The sequence below is a fragment of the Hipposideros armiger genome, unplaced genomic scaffold, assembly GCF_001890085.2.
Source record: "Hipposideros armiger isolate ML-2016 unplaced genomic scaffold, ASM189008v1 scaffold_248, whole genome shotgun sequence".
Taxonomy (NCBI): Eukaryota; Metazoa; Chordata; class Mammalia; order Chiroptera; family Hipposideridae; genus Hipposideros; species Hipposideros armiger.
The window spans coordinates 1455832-1481923 of NW_017731598.1; the positions used below are offsets into that span (position 1 = coordinate 1455832).

Sequence of the window (26092 nt, forward strand, 5' to 3'; positions counted from 1 at the left end):
ATACGGCGAGTATATAACAAACTCTGTATTTTGAGTGGAAATGTTAGGGGGTCGTCTTATACGCCCAGTCGTCTTATACGCCAGCAAATACGGTAGTAATAATACTAGACTTCAATATTTTTGTCTTCTGAAAAGCCAATTTTCATTTGAATTATGTTGAACAATTGAGCATCTTGCGCAATTTTAAAACCTGTGCATTAGTCCTTTGTCTTCTGTCACCATGGCATTTGAAACTATTATAACTGATTCAAGTAAGAAAATAAAGGATCCTAATTTCTGAAAGGTGTTTGTGTAATGGCAGGTGTGACTAATTTTTATTTACAGTTCTAAAAATATTCATGTCTTAATCTTCTGCTAAAAAAATTTCTTGAGACCTTATTTTGAAATGATTTTATCAGTGATAAGTTACTAAATGAGACATCTTTGGTTTGTTATAGGTATAGCTGAAATGAAATAAGGAATTCTTTTGCTAAAGTAAATTGCATGCTGCTACTATTACTATAGTATATTTAAAAGTGCAAAACCACATAGAGAACAGTATAAAAACTTTGAGAGCTTAAACTTACATAGAGGCTACAGAAAAATATTATTAACTTCTTACTCAAATAAAGAAACAAAAATTGAGATTTTTTTTTTTCTTAAAACTTTTTAAAGGGGAGAGTACACTAAACTGCTTGCTTATACAAAATGTGCATTGTAATCAATGTATCTTTTGTTTAGCATGAGAAAGGACAAGGTGTAATAGAAGAGAATGAAGTTTATAGTAATACTCTGGCTGGCGTCTGGGTAACAACTGGCAGCACTCCAGTACTCAGAAGAAACAGGATACACAGTGGCAAGCAGGTAAGATTTTCTTGGACTCTTGTACGGAAAATAATTGTTTTGTAAACACTTTATTGTCATTTAAAAAAAATTTTTTTAAATTTTAGGTTGGTGTTTATTTTTATGACAATGGACATGGAGTGCTAGAGGACAATGATATCTATAATCATATGTATTCAGGGGTTCAGATAAGGTAAATGTTTTCACATTTGGCATTCTTTGGGGAATATATGGAGTATATAGAAGAAATTTCCTTATTATTTAATGCTCAATCTTTATTCTTTCTTTTGTATATGTATTTCCTCTACCTTACCTTAAACTGTCAGACTAACTTTTCTTGGACTAGGTAAGGACAACAGTCTATGTACTCCATCATACTTGGAGAGGGGAAACCTGTATAAAAATACTTGTGAGCTATACCTGGCATGTCATAGGCACTCAGTAAATGGGAGCTTCTGTTTTTATGCTATTTCTATAAAATTAATAGTTTTTCACACCCATCTTTGCTATATTTTAACAGTCTTTGGAACTAGAGTAGTCCTAATTGTATAATTCAAACCTTAATTTTACATATGAGGGGTGTATATTTAATAGCCATTTACTTACCCCCTCAGTTTAGTTTACATGTTAGGAGATTCTATAGTAATAACATAATGTATAGCTAAGTGTGTTCTGTGGGAAATAGAATTAAGCAAAATGAAACCAGTTTCTTTATTGACAGACTCTCAGAGCATTTTGAATGACTCCATTGTAATTTTTACTATGGTTAATGTGGATTTTTCTAGTTACCTCATCTAACATGGGATGTGGGAGTAGAAACAATTGAAATGGCATTATTTTCTATTCTATCCATAGGACTGGAAGTAATCCCAAAATTAGGCGCAACAAAATCTGGGGAGGACAGAATGGTGGAATTCTAGTTTATAATTCTGGTATGTTCAATCAATCTCTCATCTTTTTCTCAGTGCTAGTAGTTTTTAGAAATACACTTTCTAAATAATACAACCTAAATTTTTGCATTTATAGGTCTAGGCTGTATAGAAGATAATGAAATATTTGACAATGCAATGGCTGGAGTCTGGATTAAGACAGATAGTAATCCTACACTAAGAAGAAATAAAATCCATGATGGAAGAGATGGTGGCATCTGTATATTTAATGGGGGTCGAGGTATTGTTGTTAATTTTGCATTAGTAAAAAACCCAATTTTCCATTATTATTCTTCCATATCTTTAACAATCGATCTTGCCAATTAACATGTTATGAGTGAATCTCAAATCTTTTTCTTTATCAAGTCTTGATATGATTTAGGAGATTACTCTCCAGAATTAAAGGAAAGAAAAATGTTTACAGAATTTTTCTTTTCCTTTTGTAGGCACCTTGAGTGTGCCAGTTGTAAGGCTTTTTTAAGGTAGCAGAATTTGTTTACATCCTCTCTCTGAACTTTATTATTCAGAATAGTGATATAATAAAACTTCAAAGTCAAGTTATAGAACTAGGTGTGAGAAATTGGTTTGTAAATATATAATGTCTGTAGTAAATAAGAATTGCTTTGTACCTGTTTACAACTGTGTTTGTTGGAGAATGGAGTTAATGAAGCCAAGGTGTACTCGGTTTGGTATCCATAGAAGTCAACTCACTTTGCATTGAGGCAAAAGTCCCATAGTCCCTGCCCTTTGCAAATTCATATTCATGAAGAGAGACTGGGAGAGAATGTCTAACGGAAAATTCATCACCATTCATGAAATGTCAGTAACCCAATATTGTACTTGTGTGGAAGGATAGCTGGTTATTACTCTAAATACCAAGATATAATCAACAAAATTTACTATTGCAACAAAGTAACACGATTCTATTAATGACACAGACTCTCCAGGAGTTTATAATGTAGTAATTCAGTAAAGTAACATCTCTGACAGGAGTCTTTACAAGATATGAGGAAACACAGTACAGAATGGTGGTTTTATTTGTAAGATGTTGAGAAAAGATTATCATAGAGTAAAATCAGTTTTCAGCTGTGTCTTCAAAAATGAGTATTCACTGGTAAATGGGGTTTGAGGGCAGGAAGCAGGCTATTCCAGGTGTAGAAAGCATATTTATTTCAGTCTTTGGTTTGCTATTACTTGAACACCTCTGTACCAACCACTGTGATATAGATCCTAAATATATAACAGTGAATAAAACAGTACTTAATCCAGAAAGTTTGCAGTCTAATGGAGTGGCACATTGTAAACAAAAGTCTAAATGAAACTGAAAGTGATGATTTAGTAAGGTAACAGGTATACTGAAAGTTGAGGCTGGAGAGGGGCAGAGCCCAAATCATAAGAGGCTTTGTATATGTAACATGGAGTTTGGACTAGATATTAGCAGTAGCACTTGAGGTTAGTGGACGGACATCTGCAAGATTAGAGGTAGGGACTTAGAATAGTCTTTTCCAGGGGAAAAGGAATTTAGAGGTTAATACTGGAAAATAACCAGATGGGTCAAGTATCTACAAAAATAAAAACGTTTCACATCTTTAGGGAGCAAAGAAACACTAGTACCCAACTAGCTACAATTCACTGTATATAAGTAGGTTTTTATAAGAGTAATATTAACTCATACTTAGTGCTATATACTTCTACATGTGTTAACTCATTTCATCCTCATAACCTGTATGGTGATAATACCCATTTTACAGATGAGACAGATGAAAAGGTAAGTAATTTCCCACTCAGAGCTAGTAAAGTGATGGAGTTAGTAGTTGAAGGCCTGAAGTCTGATTTCTCAGCTGACTCTTAATAATTGTTAAACTGCCAGAAGAGAGAATAATAAATTTGATGGAAGGAAACTGAAAACCTCCCAGAGGAAATAACATTAGGAAGAAAGTGCAGGGCATTATCAAGAAGAGGAAATACTATAAAGACCTTAGGGATAAAAAATATTCAGAGCATAGGTAATGTAGGGAGACGAAGTAGTTTGGGGGAATATTTTGAAATGACAATTTAAAACTTTATTCTGAAAGCTTTTTCAGCAGAGAAGGGACATGATAAAAGAGTTGTAGGAAACTGGGAAAAATACAGCAGCAAAAGAGACTGTAGTGAAGGAAATTGATCAAGGAATAATTAATTGAGGATACAAAGGTTCTAAAGATTTCAAAATTTTAATTCAACAGTATTCATTGAGAATTAACTATGTACCAGCACTGGGGATGCAATGGTGACTAAACTATAGACGTGGTCCCTGAAACCATGGAACTTGTAGTTTATTGGTTAGAATGGTTACCTGCAATTTAGCCATTTTTGGTTAAATCCTAAATACCTATGAATTACTAATGAACTTCGGCTAAAAAATTAATCCTGTGAATTTTACAATGCAGTTAATAAGAAACTAAAATAAAACCTAAATACCACCAAAAAGGCTAGTAAAATCTGTTATATACATTAATCTGAGGAAATATTTTATTATAGGTCTCCTTGAAGAAAATGATATTTTCAGGAATGCTCAAGCAGGTGTTCTCATCAGCACTAATAGTCATCCAGTCTTAAGGAAAAACAGAATATTTGATGGATTTGCTGCAGGTTTGTATTTCCTTTTGTTACCTGTAGCTTGTTTTCTGTGCATTAAAGTGGTTGGTTTTTAGTATATTCACTTTTGCTTAATAACTAACGGTGTGCCAGGTGTGTGTTAAAAGTGTCTGAATGCCTATTAACAATCACTTATTAGGGCACCTAATCCAAGTTCTGGATTCTTCCACTCTCTAGAAAAACTTACAAGAAATATTGTTCTTGTTGTTCAGTAGTAATTATGAAACATTAATTGGGATAGAATAAATGCAGGCTTTGTACTACCATTAGTAATAGAGATAAATTCAACCCCTCTGGCCTCACAAATACATTTAAGATCTTGGTAAGTAAAATCCAAGTATCATGCATATATAGTTCAACTTTTTGCTAGTGAAGACACTTAATATTCCAAATAACTCACTAGCCCCTTTTCTCTTCAGTATGTAAACTAGCTGCTACCTAAACATACTTCTAGGTACTATCTTCTTTTTTTGCAAAGAAATTTTAAAGTGTTATTAAGTTATGAACCATTTGTATCATTCCTTCAGCAAACATAGTGAAACTATTAATAGTAGAAAGGGAGTTATTGTCAGTGATTCAAATAAACATTTGTATTTTATTCCGTGGATGTTGAGTTAATATACATTTTATATAAAAGAACTAGTTTACTACATTTGCTATATTTCAGGTTTAAGAAACTATATAAAGTTGATGCATCTGCTGTTTAAATTTTACTTCAGGTATTGAAATTACAAATCATGCAACTGCAACACTAGAAGGCAATCAGATTTTTAACAACCGGTTTGGAGGCTTATTTTTAGCATCTGGTGTTAATGTGACAATGAAAGGTATGTTGGAGTCTATATTCTGCCTATAAATACATGACATGAACTATGCTGTGAAAATCAGAAGGCACTGTTCAATAACTTGATTTGTCTGTCTCTACAAAGTGAGCAACAACTCAAGAGAACTATTTTTCAAAGAAAAAGTTGTTTTGACTTGTTCTAATTGGAATATCTTACATAAGGAAAGTACATTTCCGTTCTTAGCTTATTTACTTTCTTGGTTAGCCTTTTAAAGCTCTTAAAAACCAACTCTATTAGAATAAGCCTATAATCTTTTTTAATCTTGTCTGTCCTCTAGAATTTCACTTGTTTTTTTCTTTTATTCCAGATAACAAAATAATGAACAATCAAGACGCCATAGAAAAGGCTGTTAGTAGAGGCCAATGTTTATATAAAATATCAAGTTATACCAGCTATCCCATGCATGATTTCTACAGGTATATTTCTAAATTTATTTAAGTACCTGAAAAAGGGGGAGATGATTTTCTTTCTATACTGGCAAAACCTAGCATTTTTTCCCCCCCTTAAATGTATGAGCAAAGGCAGAGTAAATTGGATATTTGCTAGTCAAGACTGTAACTAAAAACTTTTTAATTATTCACATTGAGTTCTGTGATCTACTTGAAGATCCGGTTTGAGACCATAAATATGGTAAGTAGTTACTGCAGTGCATAACTAGATTTCATTGGAAATGTGTAACACTACATTTGAGACAATATAAAGCTGTCACTAAGCATTCCATATATCCCAGTCACTCTGAGTGGGTTTTGAGTCCCCTCTTCCCAAAATTGGTTCCATGGACTTTACAGGAAAATTTCAAATGCCTTTCTCCAATTTACATATTGTTTTCCTCAGAAGATGCAAGGCAACAGGAAATTGACTTACTCTTACTTCAGTCCCTTTTCATAATCTGGGTTGGAGCCACCAAAATTTTGTTTTTGGTCCTTTTATATAAACAAAACACCATTATTTTGATTATGTTCAAGAAAAATAATGTAAGCTTTTGCTTTTTAGATGTCACACTTGTAACACCACAGATCGAAATGCCATATGTGTGAACTGCATTAAGAAGTGCCATCAGGGACATGATGTAGAATTTATTAGACATGATAGGTATGTAACATACTTGCTTGCTCTATTACCCAATTATCCCCTTCCCCTTCCTAATTTTTGGGTTTTCATTTTGCTTTAGGTTTTTCTGTGACTGTGGTGCTGGAACACTGTCTAATCCTTGTACATTAGCTGGTGAGCCTACACACGATACAGATACACTATATGACTCTGCTCCACCTATAGAATCTAATACATTGCAGCACAACTGAATTCCTTCCCAAAAGAAAAAGTCCTGCCATTCTAACATCATAACTTAAAAACATTTTTTTTGGAAGAAGATTTAAAATACTTGCCCATGCTACAGGAAGAGACTGTATTAAAAATGGATACACGAGGTCAGTTGACACTATGAAACTCAAGCTACCAAAAAGAAAGTGGCAATATATTGACTCAGGATCTCAGAGCTGGGTGTTTTAGCATTACTGTGTAAAGACTTTTGAAGGGACAGAAGTGAAGAAAATAAGCTGCAATTTTTGTACAGATACCAACTTCTGAAAAAAAGCTGGTGTTTTTACAACTAGCATTGAATGCAGTCTAATTTGCAGTAGTACTCTTCAATAGACAAGCAGCTTTGTTGCTGCCTTTATGGACATGGGTACCAATTGCTTTTGTAATATGGTAAAAAATGTGAGCTAGCACTTCTGCGTTTCTTTTGATTTTTTTTAACATGTATTCAGATTGAGAAATATGATTTTAATGCTTTAATCTCATGTAGTTTGTTTTTAATTTCAAGCAAAATCTTATTGTACTTGAATGTGCCCTGTTTTGTTAGCACACCTAGACTTGCTGTAAACTGTACTCATGTCCCAGTATCTACGTTCTTTCTATGAAAGAGAAAACACTAATCTTAAATTATATCCAGCAATGTTTCTGGTATCCTTTAAGAAAAGTTAAGACTATTATTTCCTTTCCTTTCCTTCCCTTCCCTGTGCAGCATTCAAAATCACCCCTAGAAAAAGTGAGTGTTTTAATGAGACTTCCTAGGAAGGGATGCACTGTAAAACAAAAGTATTCTTGTAACTCAGTTTTGTGAAAGGTAAAAACTACTATGTTTTAAAGTACACTTTAGAAAGTCTCTTCAAAACAGTCCTGTATTTGAACTCTGTTCATAGTTTTTTTTGAACAGTTTAGATAAACTGCTGGAAATTAAAACAATTTCCTGCATTTAAGCTGAGACAAGTATATATACAGCCCTATACAGTTTCATAGCTCCCCCCCATTTATGTGTATTGGTGACAGTGGGTATAAACAGCCTGAAAGTGTATGCATGTACCATAACATCTAGACTTAATATATTGTGGAGTATTCAATAACCATTATGTAGAAGGTAGATAAGAATTAAAAGGGTTTAATTTCCTAGAAAGAAAATGGAAAAATGGTCATTTTTAAAAAATAAAGTTTATTAGATCATAATGTTGTCTGAATTTACCAACTTCGTCAAAAAAGTCAACTCAAAGCTTCCAATGTAGTCTATAATTCCTCAATCAAAGTCAGCAACTTATGGACAGCTTCAGCATCTAAAGTCGACTTTTCACAAGCCAGGCAAACTTCCCTTAAAATTTAAAAAGAAAAGTTTTAGTTCACATTTTTCACAGTGCACCATCCATCCCCCCTTCAGTTTTAATAAGATCAGCTGCATGGAAAATTATATCCAAATATAATTACCGAAATAATCGCAGTGAATGAGTCATCTTCTCAAATTCTCTTGCTTTTCTATGTCCCTTTTGAATAACCTCCTCTGGAAGATTAGCAAGCTTCGCTGCATTAAAGCCATAGCTTTTAGGACAAGCTCCTTTGATGAACTTGTAGAGGAAGGTAATAGTCTCCTGGCTGGGATCTTCACATTCATTTTCTACCATGCATGCCTAAAAAAAAGAGATATTTTATTAGTTATATTCACGTACTACCAATGGACGTACCCGATTTGATTCTCTCAAAAACCTAAACAATTTTTGAAGAAGCAATTTGTACATACCATGTGACCTAGGCGCACTGCCACACTTTGAGAATAATCTTCAACTAATGAATGGTAATGGGTAGAAAACAATGTACGACACTTTATATTCTCAGCAAGTTCTTTCACAACTGCATTTGCTATTGCAGTCCCATCAAATGTTGCAGTACCTCTTCCTGTGAAAGTAATGCATAAATTATATTTGTACCAAAGAGGATGTACCTCACAAAGGAATGCAAAAAAAAAGGGATACAACAGTTAACATCAGTACATCCGAAGTACTCTGTAAATAGGCACTGTTTAGCTAAATAGGTCTGCTTAGCAGCCCTTGGGATGAGGATACTTTCTTTTAAAGAATACTGATCTTCAGAAATTTACTAGTTCTCCTTAAATATTCTCATTAACCAATAAATAAATCTCATTATCCCCACAGTATAGCAACTAAACTTGAATAGGATTAAGAAGACATTTCACATCATTTCACCAACTATGGGTCTATGGCACAAAAGTGAGTGCCTTCATATTCTTTAAATAATTCTCTGTACTGATGTTTTAAAGATAGCCTTCAAATGGAAGTTTTAGTATCTTACCTAATTCATCCACAAGCACCAGAGAATGTTCTGTTGCATGTGTAAGTATACTGGCAGTTTCGCTCAATTCAACAAAAAATGTGCTTTCACCTTTAGGAAAAAAAATCACAAATAAGTGATCATTTTAAGAATCCTATTATAAACAGTAAATTAATCTTTTAGGTCCATATTATTTGAATTTATCATGGGCTACCAGCGGTACCTAAACGTTAAATCTCATTACTTCTAGTATTTTAAGAATTGCATGTTTACAAATGCCTGAAAGCATTCCGCTTCACATAACACCAAAAAAAGTCAAACAGCAAATAAAGCCATTAGGTGGGGGAAAAAACCTCACCTGACATTATTCTGTCTGAGGCACCAAGTCTCGTAAACACTCTATCAATTGGTGTGAGCCTACACACTTCAGCAGGTACATAACAACCCATCTGGGCCATTACAGCTAATAGGCCAGCCTGTGAATGAGGGAGGAAAAGGTCTTTTATGATTGGTATTAAAGAACAGATATACATATAGATAGATGTAGATATACAGAACTATATCTCTATATATCCCAGAGACAATAAGACAAGCTAAATAAACATTAATCTTAAGAACCATTATGCAGAAGTCAGACACTTAAAAATCCTCATAATCCTAAACAGAATAGTGAGCTTAGAAGGCAAGAAAACCTCAGAGCCTGTATAAACCCAGTGCACTAGAGATTCTCAACCCCTGGCTACACAATAGAAATCACTGGGGTGCTCTTTAAAACTGATGTTAAGAACCAATTCCAGACCAAATGAATCAATTTCAAAGGATGGAATCCCCATGTACATTTTTGTTGAGCTCTCTAGGTGATTTTGATTAAAAAATGAGAAGTGCTTGCTTCGGCAGTACAGATAGTAAAACTGGAATGATATACAAGAGATTAGCATGACCCCTGCGCAAGGATGACATCAAATTCATAAAGCATTTTTTTTTAAAGGGGGTTGAACAATTTGGTGAACAAATCGAAACAGTACAGGAGAGCAGGAGAATCAGCTTACATTTTCTGTCAATGTTTTTGTCACAGTCTTTTTTTTACAACCCTTTAAAAATGTAAAAATCATGTTTAGCTTATGGCTGGCCAATCTCTGGTATAAAGAGAAGACATATTGTTTTCCCTAACAAGCAGTTCCCAACAGTTGCCAGAGGTCATGATTTTTGGGTTTTTTTGTATCTGAATAACTCTGCCATGACTCTTTTATAAGACGAGTTCCTACAAATGCGTGTAATCAAAAGACAAGCCTGTAATATTTGCCTAATTTTTGTTCATTATGAATATACATCTACCTTCAAGGAAATTAATTGAATCAAACCAAAAGGCTTATCAAGGAATCATGACCTGAAACTTCCCTTGCCTTTTAAATGTGTACTTTCCTTAACATCAGGCAGATACTTGATGGATGAGAAAAATACAATTCTAACACGAGTTTCCCTTTGCTTCCTTGTAAGTCAGTGACTGAATTCTATGAAATGCATGTGCTATTAGGGAAAAGGATGGCCTGAATATGTAATATATTCATTCTTAATGGTCATTTTACCTGTCTCATGAGCGTAGACTTGCCCCCCATATTCGGTCCAGTAACAAGTACACAATAAGCTTTGCCATTTTCCTCCTCTTCTTCCTCACACCCTATTAGAATGTCATTAGGAATAAAATCATCTCCAAAAAAAGTCTTCGTAATACAGGGATGGCGTGATCCTTGAAGGTCTAAGAAGACGCGAGTGTCTTCTTTTGGCAACAGAATTACTGGACGACACATAGGACCATCACCCCCTCGACTGTAGTTAGCCAGGCACAATAAGACATCTGTTAAAGAGGGTAAAGGTGAGGCTTCATCATTTTTGAGGTTTCTTGATAATCACAAAGACCCAACTTCTATAAAATGGGTTCTAAAACTACTTCTTCAGGAGGTGGTGTGTCCTACTTTCTTTTTAGACATACCAGCTTTTTTTCTAACAGCAGGCATTCTAGTGACAACATTAACTGTACAATACAGTGCCTAAGTGTTATATGTGGCTTAAAATCCTGGGAGAGGCAGAATATTCTAACAATAGGCACACTAATATAAAACAATCTTAAAAGGAAACTGAGTTCACCAATTTTGAACACCTGTACTGAGGGGGGATTTTAAATTACCCACCAAATTATTTGAAGCTGTACTGGCTTACGGAAAAAATGTGGCACACTCAAAAATATTCTATTCTGGACAAGTGTGTTCAGATCACAATTGTTTTGTTACAAGTTTGGGTAAACTGGTAGCTAGCTATATTTGTAAAATAAAAAAAAACTAAACTAAAATAGCAAAGGCTCCAAATAAGTTAGCCATGAAATTTAAAATTATTTATGAGGCACAAAAGGTTTCAAAATTTCGGCTAAGAGGAAAAAAAGAAGATTAAAATCTTTTGAGACATGCATGTAAAGACTAAAATAAAGAATGCAAAGGTTTTTTTAAAAAAATTTAAGTGATGCCGGTTAGATTCCCAGCCCGAGCTGAGCTGCCAACAGGTGGCAAGATGGCTCAGCTAAAAAAAGAAAAAAGGAAAAAAAGGCCAGTGGGCTACTAACACTGGCTACTAATTAATAATTAAAAATATCTAGTGAATAACTTAAATGCCTGCACAACCTAGTCATTTCATAATGAGGAAGCAAGTATATACTTGTCAAAACCCATATGTACTTCGTTAATTGTGTTTAGGAATATATATCAGTGGGGACTCTGCAATGGTTTTAAATCTCAGTGCACAACTGGGACACAGGCAGAGCATTACTAACCAAAGCATTAGGAACAAGCTTGTTAGAAGTCTTACCTAACACTGTGATGCACTCCACAGCAGCCTGCCAGTCCTTGTAATTTTTATCAAAGTTATAGAATAGTCGCCGCATACAGTCCTTCAATGATACATCTCTGCGTTCTTCAGCATTTATCAGATTAGCCAATTTCTTCTCAATAGTTTTGGTCCAGTATCGTTTACAGCCTTTTTTGGTGGATTTCAACTCATACTCTTCTGGCAAATTATGAGTGATGAAATTCTCTGGAATTTCCAACTGGTAACGGTTCCTACCAATCCCCCAGTAGACTATGCTCCTACAACCAATTCGACTGCGCTGTTTCTCCAAGTATTCCAGGAGGCTCTGTTCATTTTCTCTTATGTCGGCAAGAGCTTGGTCATAATCAGAGTCAAATCCTGCTTTGGGAGTAATCAGTCCTGTTTTTCGAGCCTTTTCATGGTCAAAGGCTGTATCCCATCGGTTCAATTCCATAGTCAAATCAGGAAAACGGCCTTCAGGATTTTTTGTCTTTAGAGTAATGATCTGCTTAAGGATTTTGGACTTGAAGTCATCGACAACTTCTTCCATAACCTCTATAATTTTACATATTACTTTGAATCCTTCCAGAGCAGAAAGAAAATCAATAATCTTTTTTTTGCTGTATGTAGTTTCTTCATACATTATAGCCCTGCTATCTGGGTGGTTCTGGCTCTTCAAGGGAGACCCAACGTTATGAATTTTACTCAGGAGCCTCTCAAGGTCTGGAAGCTTCTTTAGAAGGTCTAAAACCTCAGAGATTTTGTCAGGCACAACCATTAGGTCTTCTATAGCATCTAGACGATCATTGATAGCATAAGGGTTACACAGTGGGGCACAAAGCCATTGCTTTAGGAGCCGCTTACCAAAAGGAGTATGGCAAGTATCAATCTTCTCTAGTAGGGTACCTTCAGTAGAACCATTTGTTCCATTCATAAAAATTTCCAAGTTGTTTAATGTCACAGAATCTAGCACCATTCGTTGATTTGTTTTAGCAAAGACAGCACCAGGTCTTGCAGCACTGACCATGTCAGAATCCAAGGGAATATATTCTTCAAAATTAGCCATTGATAAAAGTTCCTGATCTATAAGGCATTTTTTGAGGTAGAAGACACAACCACCTAGAGCAGAGAGGGCCAATTCACTCTTCTCTCCTGGTGTCAACCCAATAGAATCAGACTCTGAGGTCATACCTTTAAGCACCTGGGGTAACATCACCCCACTGTTCTCATTTAACTTTTCTGTAAAATACCCTTCTTCAAGGAGAGTTCTCAAAGTTTTGGCTGCATCCCAAAACTGGGAGCCTGGAATCAGACCTTCCTGAAGAGAAGAGGATAATGAACCCTTCAGAATCACCTTAGTTTCTGTTGAGAGATTTCCTTTCTCAAACAAGACTTGTACTGGGGGATAATGTGCCACTAGAGTCCTAAACCTGGAACAATGACGATCATCTGAAAACTGACCTATGAAAAACTTTCCCAGTGAAGCATCAACAAAGCATACACCATATACTCGAGTGTGGCCAGAAATATCTTCCTCTTTTTCTTTGAGGCTAAGAAGATATTTACTGTAGTTTTCAGAGGGGTCACCTTCTAGCACACTGTACGTCTGTGTACCCTTGGTAATGATTCTACAAATCTCCCTCCTCACCACTCTATCATACTTAGATATATGTGCCATCTTTCGGCATCGTGCCTCCATCATTTCCGGGGTCTCAGTCTGTTCCACTCGTGCTACTTTATAGCCCTTCTGGACCAGAGAATCTGAATATCGACCAAATGCAATTTCAGGGAAACCAGAATGGGCCCAGTTGCCTTTCATGAATACCAACCCTAGTTCATTGACTCCAATAAGAGCATCCATGTGATACAGCTCATAAAATTTCCCCACCTTGTAAAATATGACAAGATCAAAGTTCTGAGACTTAATCTGCCACCACTTCCTCATCCCAGGAGTACAGGAATTAAGGAAATCCTCAGGCACATAGAGTGTAGATGCATCAAAATCGGGGTGATCGGGTCGCCTCCTGTGCATATCTCTTCTCTTTTCCTCCTTAAGCCATTCTAAAGTTTCGTGATACCACACAGTGGTGTGACTACTATTATCACATCCTCCACTAATGTGGCCCTGGGATTCAGAATTTTGAGGCGAAGAGAAAGCACTCAAAGTACTCTTGGTTTCTAATGAAATGCCAGTTGTTCGTTTGATGGCTGGGGGCATTTCCTTCCTTGAACTTTTCCTTTTGAGAGAGCCATTTCCAGTCACCATTCTCTTCCGCTTTGGAGCAACTTTGACAGAGTTGTGCAGGCCTTCACTGTCGCTATCCCCCATTCCACTGCTTATTTCATCACTGCTTCCTTCCTCCTTAGCATCTGGCTTGAATTCTACATCAGAGCCACCAACATCGCTGTCAGAGTCTGATATGACCCTCCGTTTTTTAATTTGGCGGCTACTTCGCCTAGATCCTTGGGCCTTAGGCCGCACTTCCTCTTCACTCTCAATTTCATTATCTTCTTCACTCTTATCTGATGCATAAGTTGCAACTACCTGACAGGCAAGAAAAGTATTTAAAAATAGAGCAAAATTGGAAAATTACAATACTGCTGTAGAATACCTCTCGGTATGCTGCGATTTCATATACTAACAGAAAAACCCACCTTCAAAAATAAGAAACTATTTTCTTTCTCAAAGAATATCAATTTCAGTTTCACCTAACATTAAAACAAGTATCACACAAGATTAAGTGATTCTGTCACCAGAGTCCCATCCTATACAATAGTGATGAAGCCATCATTAGCATGACCACGTATCACAAATACCCGTAGGTGATGGGTTTGTTAACAGTCATAGCTATGAAAATAAAATCTTCAAATCTCCCTCTATTGTCTTTCTTCCAGGGTTACCTCTCTTCTTACAGATAGACATTATTATGAAGTTTACCATTTTATGTATTCTTTAGTATAAGAAAGCAGTAAGTAAGCTATACTGATTCTAGTCCTTGCTCTTTCACAAATGAACTATCTTCTTAGGCAAGGTACATTCATGGATCTCTCACATGTATGAGGCTAAATGATCTCTGTAATTATCATCCATTTCTAAACCTGATTGTTAGGACCCCTGATCTGAGCCTCAAAATTAAAATGAACTTTTTTCCCTCATTTCTCTTAAAATAGCCATTATATTAACTTGGTTATTCCCTCAACTATAAGACAATAGAATAAAACATATATCAAGCTTATAGATGAATCTTTTAAGCACATACCGTAATTTATTAAATATTTTAAAACAAGTTATTTGTTTGTGTCCTTAACAAGATTTAATTCACTCAAATAGTGACCATTAACATTTGAAACCAAGATTGTATTTCAAGGTTAGTCAACCTCTATTCTTAATCCAAAATACAACAAAAAGTATTAGAACATAAAACTGGATAATTAATTTCCAGGGCCTGACCGCACCCTTTCACATGGTAGCTTAGTATCAGACACCATGACCAAATTTACCACTATGTCCTTACTGTCTCTAGCTCTCTAGCATGTGTCTTCCAGCAGACTTGAGAATTTAAATAAAATGGGGTGCCAAGTAATCTAACTTAACTTACAATCCAGGGAAGTATAGAAGTATGTGTATATGAGTACACTAAAATATATACATATAAATAAAACAAGAATATCACTTTACTATGTCCCCCCATCATTCTCCCCTAAAAGAAATAACTGTTTGCAATGTCCCACCTCCATTTCTTCCTCCTCTGGTTCTGAGGGCTCATCACACACTGCCAATTCAAGCCTTTTAATCTTGTCTTTATTCAAGGCTTCATCTGCACGTTGCATTGCTCTGAGTATTTCAGGCTTTGCACTGTAAAAATGACCTCCTTTCTGGGCTTCCTTTGATTTTGAACCTAAAAACACATATTTATAAATAAGAACTGCTGGTTGGATAGTTGTTTCGACCCACAACACTTGCCCTAATGAACAAGAATGAAAAGTATAATTTTTAATGTTCTATTATTTTTAATTAATATAGACATTTCAATAAAGCCCACAAGGAAGGAGTCTACAGGGAAACCTACCAGTGAAACTGAAATTACTTATTTTACCTCCTTGAAGGTACATCCCCCAGGACCACTTTAGTCTCTCTCCTAATGACCTGGGGCTATAGCCCTAAACAAACAGGTAAGGCACACCTCTCCACAAGTGAGGCAAAAGATGTCAAGGGATTCTGAGATCCTTTTTTTAAAAAATTACTTAAGGAATGCCAAGACTGCACTGTCAGTTAAATTAGCTATGATAGTAAAAATAAGTTGGCCCCAAGGCAGTTAGATGGGATATATTAAAAACTAATCCTGATGTAAGGAACCCTAACATTTTGGGAGGATGGCCCAGTTCAGACGCTGAATGTTAAATTTTTTTTTCAAACCAGTTGCGCTGCTTTAAAGTAAAATTCTTCCTTTATTTCACTTTAAAAAGCTATAATTTTAAATGATACTTCACTGAGAAAAAGGTTAGATACAGGCGATCGCTCGTCTAATGGTACAAAATCTTTTCCAGGAGTCATAACTAGGAGTGTCTCTTTCCTTCTGCCCAAATATAACTAGAAAACAAACCTGAATTTGTCTCAATTTAACAGATCCAGACTTCACATTATTTCCTTTCTGTATACTAAAACTAATAGGACATCCTAAATTTCCATGGAATTAGCAACTTTTATGGACTGCCTAAATATAAAGCTGCAATTTCCCTTTTCTCTAAAGAGCTGCACCAAAGCTCCAAATTGCAACAATGAAAAATCTGGAGTGGCTCTCAACTTTTCCCAAAATTCCTGTTGCAGCTGTATTCACCCCCTACTTATCTAGTGACATTTCCACAAACTCTATAATTCCTAAGGACTCTTCCCCTAAAAAGGGCTTCTTTTCATCCATACCTCTTTGCTGATTTACTCACATACATGTATTGCAACAATATGAAAACTTAAAGGGGAAAGAGAAGTCATTTTGCCAAAGCTTTGTTCAGAATCTCAAAATTAGTCCTGGGAAAAAAAGATTTCATTCATCACCTGGTCCAAGTCACTCATTTTATATGAGTAAACATATTAGAAATAAGTTCACTTTGGTTGGCCAAGATTATACATACAGCAAATTACTGGAGAACACAGAACCCAATTTCCTGATTATCTTTCCATCTTGCATGTCAGATTTCCATATACAATAGAATTAGCTTTCTTCAGTGTGCCATCCCCACCCTGCAGGATGAAAACTATGACCAAAAGGCATGATTCCCAGATTTCTGGGAAACTGACCCTTGTTCTGATTCCAAAACATTGAGTTTCAACAACATCTTACCCTGGGAAAGTCTGAGAATAATGAAGACTTTTTCATGCTTGAGTGTATAGGCACTTTTTTTCCCCAACCACTGTGAATGCACTGTATAATTCAAGAGATTGATAGGGTTCACTTAACTGAAGCGAAGCTACAACATACTACTGTAGTCTACTGGTTATCTGTGATAAATAAGGCTGGGCCTAAGAAGACAAAGTTAAGGTTCCAGAAGTTTGATGTGCAACTGAACTCAGATGTGCTCACAGGTGAGGATTTTGAAGGCCAGGTAAGCCTACATCTCCATCTGACCTAGAGAATGTCACTGATCTATATGCTATGTATCTGACTGCAGTCTTTCTTTTGGATCCTTTAAGATGGCACAGTTTAATTTACCCTTTTCATGTCTGAATTTTGGTATTTTGGTCCAAATCATGAGATCCAATTATGAAATCATTTTTCATTTAAGGGAATGATATTGCTGTTAAGTCACTCGAAAGACACAAAAATTCCACTCCATACAAAAAACCGGCTAAAGACCAGATACATGCATTTTATCCTTTTCCCATGCTAAAAACTTTTACTAGGCCACTCCTGCAATTTATTGAAGTAAAATACACTTTTTTTTTTTTTTACTGAATGGGAGACACTGACACTTGTGCTTATGTGTGCGCTCACTTGTGTGCGCTCGTGCTCTCCCACACCCTCTCACCCCCAACACACACTCTGTGAAGTGATTCTCTTACCTGTGTATGGCTTTAATAGCCTTCTGCTAACCCAGCCCCTTGTTGGGCTGTCATCAAAAAACTGTACATGAATTCGGGCACTCTTCCCTTTTTCACGAATGAATGTTCCATCAAAAGGGTGGTTGTAAACCAGGCAAGGCCACCAGGGGTAACCCTCCATCTTGGCCCAAACCAAATCACCTGGTGAGAAGTCACAAGAACTGCTGCCAAAAGGAAAGACACAACTTGATTAGTATTTGGTTAAGTTGCATTAAAATTACCTATGAATAAACAATTCCAAGAAAGGTATTGTGTTAAGGTTCCTCTGAAGTCTTCTGGCATTAACATTCAAGCATAGAAATTCTGGACTTACTGATTTTTTTAAATTCAGATTTTCAAGTTACTTTTAAAAACATAAGCAAATATCACAATACTATTAAGACAAATACAAATATAATGATTTCTGGCATTAAGATGAGAAACTTTCTCAGAATCATTCAGTTTAAAAACTATAGAATTCTGGTAGAATGTTGATGGTGGGGAAAAGGGTCATTGTAAAAGCTCTCCAAATTGTAATCACACTTACACTACAATATGGTATATATCAGGAAATGAATCTGACAGAGTATTAATACTAAACATACCAACTATGTGATTTGCTAATTATAGTAAATATTACCTCATTAGACGTTGCTTGGAAACTCTTCAGTTAAGCTATTATATATTATTCCAAACACTCCAAAAGCTACCTAGTACACTACTACCCCACTTCTCCTAAAATTCTAATTTCGTGGGAAAACTCGAATCAACAGATAAGAGCCTAATGTGCCCAAAATAATAAGTACCTACACCTACAGACTCAAAAATAGATTCAATCTTCACAAAAACTGATTTAAGGAGGGGGGGGAGGGTATACGAATCTAGCTAACAGGCTGCAGAAAAGTCACTCAGTGATGGAGAAGGATAAACCCTACTTAAGTACTATATGCCAAAATTTTCTAAGCATGCCTAACGGTTTTCACTGAACAATTACTAAAATAAGTACATTACAAACAAGAATATTTTAGACATTTTAGAATAGTGATCATCAATCAATCGAGGCCACCTTATTCAGACCCAATCATGAAATTAAAGTATTCCTATCTTCAAAATATGTGAGCATAGAAACTCCTAGGCTAGACAAGTATACGAGAAACAAGAAGCGAGCATGACTTCAGCTGGTGCTTGTCTCAAGGGCCTTACATACAGTCTTCTCTCAATTTATAGAAATCTATAGCGACCTGTACACATTTATAAATATTGCCATCAAGCTCATTACATAGGTCATCTTCAAATAGAAAGCTGTGTCTGCACAATTCAAACTACTTAGGTAAGTCCTTCCTTATTAACAGGAGACAAAGACCCTTATCACTGTGCAGAATGGTTTGTTTACAAGCCTCCCTACTGTCAAGGAGGCTTTCCCTAAACTCAACCATGTAGCCACTTAACCACAAAACCCATCACAATGGTATCAGAAACCAACAAGCTTTTCTATGTAGGTAGGTACCTGAGAGTACCTTAAAGCTGTACTTTTTTTATTTGTGCTGCTAAAGGAGGAAAATAACTTTCATCTATATAAAGACACTGTGTTCTGAGTCTGAACTTTTAGAAGATTAGCCAAACGGAGCAAATACATGTCATGTCAAGGAATCATATTTGTGACTATATAGTCTTGAGACATCTGGCTTCAAACTGTGTGTTGGCCAAGACAGATTTTTCTGAAGGGGGGACCAGTAGGGATATCCATCTGTCAAGCCTGGCTACCATTCTTTAAGGCAATTAAATCCCTTAAGAAAGGGAGAATCAGGTAAGGTTTTGGTCTGTATATAGCAAAGCCTTCATGCCATCACTGGCCAGATTGAAGCAGTTTCTCCCCTGTGTATTTAAATTATTAAATATCTCTAAATGAGTCCTAAGGTTGACTAGTATAGAATGAGGTTTACAAAGTGTTCTTGGTTTGTAAAACTGAAGATAACTTTTTCTTGCCTTTGTGAACTGAGTTACAGAGGGTAAGTAAGAACTAAGGGCACAACAAGGCACCAGCTATTTCATTACATACATGTCTAAAGATTATCAAGAATGGAGTTAGTGCATCAGAGACTTGGATAAGAAAGCACATCTTGGTAATACATCTGAAGTTCAAGAGGGCACGATGTCCCAAACCCAATGAAATTCTACTTTGCCTGGTATGAGGCAACAAAGCACTTGCAGAAATCTCTTTGTATTAGAGGCTCCCAGAGAAACTAAATGACCAGATCAAAATTCTTGAACAAAAAAATCTGAGATGGCCACACCTGCCTCCTGAAAGTTCCTCTATCCTCAATTAAGTCAGAGTAACTTAAGTTTCGGAGACCCAAATGACATGTGGGAAAAATATTGAGTTTTATAACTGCATTATGTAATAGTACTGTTTTTACATGAATAAGTTAATCACTCTAGTTTTAGCCCCAAGGAAAAACGAGCTTTCTAAGACTTAGGAACGTTTATCTTAAAACTGTCATTTCTACAAATACAATGAAAATAATAAAACAAATTGTAAAATGGTGTTCAAAGGTCTCAAAATTCTTACAAAATATTGCTTTCCAAGGAACCAATTTAAAATTTTAATGCCTTTAAATTTATTTGAAAGGCAAATGTGCATCGTTTAACTAGAGAAAAAAATGTATAAAAAGCTAATTACAATCGTTACTGGTTTTGAAATAAATTCCTCATCTGTAAAGCTAAAATATTACAAACTGAACTGTTTAAACAAAAAGTTTTTCAACATCACCTTACCCTAAATATAACCTTATACTTACAGAAACTTATACATAACATAACTTCTCTGTTGTTAAGAATTGCCAGGTCACTATAAAATGCTAAGACTAAAAAACTTAGTAATATACATGGTTCCTCCAATGCTAAAAGGCTTTAAGAAAAAAGATGACTTCAAAAAGTCAGGCCTAGGAAACACTGGTCTCCAGCTAGAGAGAGCTGAGCAGGTAATAAAATGTATTGTGTAATAAAATTAAAAGTTGTGAACATTTAATTAAAATTTTTCCTCACTTAATGCTAACAATTTTTAATCTATTAATTTTTGTGCACAAGCTTTAATTCTTTAAAGGTAATTTAAATTTTTTATCTCTAGTAGTTACGCAGTTTCCAAAGAATGCCAAAATAAAAGGAACAAATGTTTTAATCCATGCAAATATTCAGGTTTTTAGACCAACGCTGAATACTGTGTTTAAAAATACATAAATAAATGTAAGTGTTGGAAGACAGCTGGATATGCTATAATTTAAATATCTGCTATCTTTCAAATATTGGTCCTTGTAAGAGCCAAACAATCTTATAAAACCAGACATGTACAACTGACTCTACTTAAAACTATTTCTTTTAACAGTCATACATTAACTTGACTGTACTTTAATAGTTGACTATGTTTTCTAACAATCTTAACATCTTTCTCTTTTCATATAAGGAAGCCTGTGTTAATATTAACAAGGATCACATAGCCCTATGCAGTGTAAATCCAATTTGACAATATCTAGACCAAAAGGTCACCTTATATCTAAGTATTCTATTAATTACAATGTAAAATACATTGGTTCTTCCTAAATAAAGCCCAAGCTGAAATGCCAAAATATCGGAGTTATATTTCTTCAATTATGATTTTACAAGTTTTCCAAAACTTTAATATTTTAAATGTTTGATACTGGGACAAAGACAGTGGAAAAAATGAAAAAGAAAATCTGACAGCTCAGAAAAACAAACGTAAAAGCCTTCATACAACCAAAAAGAAATGACCTAGTAAAGCTAAATGTACATTGAACATATCTTTAAAATCTGGCTTTAAAAAAAAATCACATTATTTTTGCTTTCTGTTTAGCCCAGAACCTTGGTGTCATTGCTGGTTGTGCCACAAATTTATAATCAACATTTTTGGCTACCTACTACTTTTTAAACAATAGATACCAAAAGCATTGCTAGAATTTGCTTCTAAACCATAAAAGATAAACTGGGTTTGTCTAACAAAACTTGTGTATATAAACACTGAGTTATCACATACGTGAAAACACAGGGCACATGGTATCCTGCTACTTTTCTCACGGCAGTTTACTTCAAATCATGTCATCTCGAATCCTGCCTCTCTCTCATCTTCCATTATCTAAATCATCACCAATACCTGCCTCCTCTACCACTTCCATCTTTCACACCTCCTCTTCTAAACCCTCTCTCATCCCCACTCCCACTACCCACACATCCTTTCCATTTATCAAAAACACCTCCTAAAGGGTCTCCCCACCAAGCACACTTCAGCAAGTGATATTTCTAAATCACTCTCCTTAAACCAACAGAAGCATTGGCCATAAAGAAAAGGATTGACAAACTCAGCATTACAATTAGTAACTTCTGTTCAAAAGACGTCGCAAACTAACGAAAGGACAACCCAGGATGGAAAAAGACTTTTGCATCACACATAACAAAGAACTAGATAAAAGTCAAAACACCTAACACTTGAGCATATGACAAACATTAGAAGATGCTCAACTTCTGAAAATTTTTAAAAATTAAATTGTGGTGGCAGGTGGGGGGAGATGGAGATGCTCAAAGTCTATTAAAAGCTTTCAACTGACCTTCCGATAAAGTCCAGATGTCTTTGTGGTCCATCAACCTGTTCATGACTGGATCCCTGCATACCTTCTCCAATGCTCCCACCTCCTCTCTTCTTTCTAGCCACAATTTGCAAGACCTTCCTCTTCCTGAATCAATTTCCTAACACCCACTCACCCTGTCTAACTCCTATGTCTTCTGGGTCTCAACCTAGAAAGCTGAAAACCTACCTTGACCCATATCTACCCACGCCTGCTCCAAAGCACACAGAATTCACACACAGCTCTTGCTCTAGAGCTGTCTTTTTGCTTGTCCTGTTTACTATTGTACACAGTATCCACAATGCCTAATACTGTGCCTGGCAGAGTTAAGTACATGAACATTTGTTGAATGAAGGCAAAATTTATATACTCAAGAGTTTCTTTAGAAGCCTAGTATCAAATGCCCATCTTTCTTGAAGACTCGAAATGGTGCCCATAGTCGATCAATTGTAAACAATATTATGCTTTTACAGGTCTCCTGAATTCAGACCTCAAAAAACAAATAGTATATGCTTGCTATTCAATGTGCAAAGCACAATCATTAGCATGGATGCAGAGAGAATCAATTCAGATTCAAGTAAACATAACACACCATGCATCTCTCACCATGAAAACCAGTCTGTTATGGATGATGATATATGTAGGGGAGGAAAAATATTTTTCCCTCTACCCAGAGTTCCTGGCTGAGACTCCACTATAATAACATGATTAACAAAAGAAAAGCAAACTAGTCTATTAACATGCATACCTCCTGTATACATGGGAGATACTAAGGAAAACTGAGTAACTCCCAGAAAGCCCAAGTCACCACCTGAAACACCACCTGCAGCTAAAGACAAAAGGAAGATGGGGGGCAGTTACCTTAACCAGGGAAAGATGTTAACAAGGGTAAGGTTATGCAGATTTAAGTCAGTGCCTTGTCAATTAATAATAGTTTCTTGTAATTTAGAGTCATCCTCTTTACTGGTGCAAAGGAGGAGACAGCCTTACAAATGGAGATTACCGTTATAAATGTAAATTTCATATACAGAAGAGGAACTTTTACTGTTTTTCAGAGCTTCTCCTGTATCTGCTGTTTCTCAAAAATAATCAGCTCAAAATAATCTTTATGCCAAAGAGACATATTCTGGGGAGGCATATCCTGCTAATCTTCACACAACTATATAAACTGCCTGAATGAGGGTAACACTAAAATCTATATGACACCTAAAACGCAGGGCATTTCAAATCGACTACTCAGAACCACTAACCAACTCTGATCTTGAATCAATTCATTATATTTTCTGAGCTCCTGGTTCTTCATCCTTTCATTTGGCTACCATTACACTTTGTGCTCAATACAACAAATGGGATATACACACAGTAAATGTAAGCTTTTCAAAATGTCGCCCGCTTCTCTGACAAAAGGGCAGCCAAGCCCTGGAATAGCACTGAACTGCCCAGAAAACTAGGACACTTCTGAGCAGGCTTCCCCACAATCGAGTTCATACATCCCTGCCCATGGCCAGATCAAGGCCTTAAGGGCTTAACTCCGAAAAAATTATGGTGCCCCATCCTCCCATGGAATGGTCAACAAAAGATAACTCTATTTCATCAAATAACATTTTCTTCACTCGACACAAACTTCCACATGTCAAAATTAATACAGCTTCTTAATCTTGTTTTGGTGTATGTGCTGTCTACCTACGGGACGACCCTACCGAATCCCAGGACTTTCAGCTACACCCCCACCCCCACCCCCCGCCCCGGCAATCCTCACTCGGACCAATGAGGCCCCTTGGTTTTGCGGTGTGACACACCCCCGGCGCTCTCGGCTCCAGGTCCACCCCCATTTGGAACTCCCGCAAAGCCCACAAACAGGCCGAGGGACCATCGTCCCCACAGCGTCTTGGGGTCGGGGGATCACCTGCAGACATTAAGCGAGTTCCCCGAACGTCTACTGAAGCCCTAATTTACTATCCCAGCTTTGAAGGATGAGTCTTCTCGCTCCCCACTCAGTGCAGACCGCGCACCCACACCCTCCAGATGGCGGACGTTCCTCCTCCCTGCAGGCATTCCTTTTTCCCGCCACCCCTCTCCCGCCCCGGTCAGGCACCTCCCCCTCCCCTGCCCGGGGTACGCACCCCTCAAGGAGCATGCGAAGCTCCTTTCTCTTCCGCCCCACCCCCAGTGCTATCTCCCCATTCTCCTCCCTACCCCAAGCAGCGAGCACTCCCTCTCCTCCACCCAGCCCCCCGACCTGGCAGAACGCACCTCCTCTTCCTCCAAACTCCGCGCGTCTCCCCTCCCCCCTTCCTCCTGCAGCCTATTTCCTCCTACCTTGTTTACAATCTACACCCCCAGCGCTACAAACTCAGCCCCGGCATTCTTTCAAGCCAAGTGTGCAGCCGCACTTCCTCCGAGACCAGAAACTGACCGCACACCCCAAGTCCCCCGAGGCAAGCCTCCCTTCCCCGGGCTCCGTGCGACCCGCCGCCGTATGCAGCCATCGACACTCCCCTCCCCGCACCACCACCACCAACCACCACCCTGCTACCTGGAGGGGGCGGCAGGCGCTGCCGACCTCCGCAGCCCTCCGTTGAGGTTCTTGGCCTTGGGCGGCGACGTAGACCTCACCAAGGGCCCGGGCCCGGCCTCACTCCAAGCTGCATCCCCGCAGGGGGAAGGGGAGGCCTCAGTGGCAGCGGCGACGCCGCCTTCACTTGAGGCCTTGTTGGCATTATTCAGCACTGGAGACTTGGGGAAGAAACTGTACAGCGTGCTCTGTCGCGACATAACGACAGTCGGCAAGGCCCAACCGTTCTATCCGACCGAGCGACCAGAGGCACAGCATCTACCGCGCGGCGCCTGCTGGCGGGAAATCAGGGGGGAGGCGCGTTGCACGGAAGGAACACTGGTCCCAGCCGCCAATAGGCAGACGCCTCGGCGTGCACGGGCGGCGTCTCGACGGCGCGCGCCCGGCCCCGCCCCCTCGGGGCGCCAGGCGACGTGGGGAGGAGAGGGAAGGGGAGGGGCCGCAGAGCCACGCGGTGCAGCTGTCGGTGCCGCAGCGGGCCCCAGCCCCCGAGGTTGGAACAGCAGCGGGTTAGGCCTGCTGGCGCGGGGCTGGTGAGAACTGGAACACCTTGGCAGGAAGCCGGGCTACGGGCCTTGGAAAGCCGCCCCTCTCTGAAACGCAAGGAGGCGCTCCTGGGGGCTGCGAGCACCAGGCAGGCCGGTTTGTGCGAAGTCCATGCACAATGTGGGCAGGAGTGGCTGAAGTGCTGGGGGCGAACCGAAGGGCCGCGGAAAGAGGTGCCTTCCAGCGCCTGTTTGAAAATCCCTGTGGTTAGACCGCTTTACCAAGGAACCGAAAAATAAAGAATGCAGACTTTTGTCAGCAAGTTGTTTAAGTCGCCTGTTCGCGTAGTATTCTCAAAGCGTTGCACGTAGTAGGCACTTGATAAATACTTGCTAAATGAATGCAAAGTGGCAGGTCCTTTACGTGTTTATGATAAAAACGTGCCTGCTACACAGAGCTGTCCTCTGCCAGGCAACAATCCAATCATTTTACATAGATTAATTAAATCCTCTCAATAATCTATGAGAGAAATACCTCAGGTCCACCGTCCTTTTTATCTGAGCTGTTTGAGCCAGGTGTGTCTCAGAATGCAGGATTTTTCAGATTTTAGAAGAGTA

At 37.8% G+C, this 26092-nt stretch overlaps 2 protein-coding genes across 2 annotated transcripts in view; one reads left to right on the plus strand and one right to left on the minus strand.

Annotated features, from left to right (window-relative positions):
• The window catches only part of FBXO11 (F-box protein 11), a 99416-nt gene extending 91678 nt beyond the window's left edge, over positions 1–7738 (plus strand). Inside the window, exons 15-23 of the mRNA XM_019655861.1 lie at positions 721–843; positions 930–1015; positions 1678–1754; positions 1849–1992; positions 4272–4382; positions 5108–5215; positions 5541–5649; positions 6227–6325; positions 6405–7738. Coding sequence (XP_019511406.1) covers positions 721–843; positions 930–1015; positions 1678–1754; positions 1849–1992; positions 4272–4382; positions 5108–5215; positions 5541–5649; positions 6227–6325; positions 6405–6534 — 987 coding nt within the window. The 3' untranslated portion in view covers positions 6535–7738. The remainder of the gene's footprint in view (positions 1–720; positions 844–929; positions 1016–1677; positions 1755–1848; positions 1993–4271; positions 4383–5107; positions 5216–5540; positions 5650–6226; positions 6326–6404) is intronic.
• Positions 7705–25285, minus strand: MSH6 (mutS homolog 6). Its single transcript, XM_019655860.1, has 10 exons — positions 24951–25285; positions 17763–17965; positions 15437–15603; positions 11705–14249; positions 10435–10703; positions 9207–9324; positions 8870–8959; positions 8301–8455; positions 7991–8190; positions 7705–7877 (listed from the first exon to the last, which is right to left on the minus strand). Exons 1-10 carry the CDS (start codon positions 25187–25189, stop codon positions 7796–7798), a joined length of 4068 nt encoding a protein of 1355 aa, XP_019511405.1. The 5' UTR covers positions 25190–25285; the 3' UTR covers positions 7705–7795.
• Between the last annotated feature and the right edge of the window lie 807 nt (positions 25286–26092).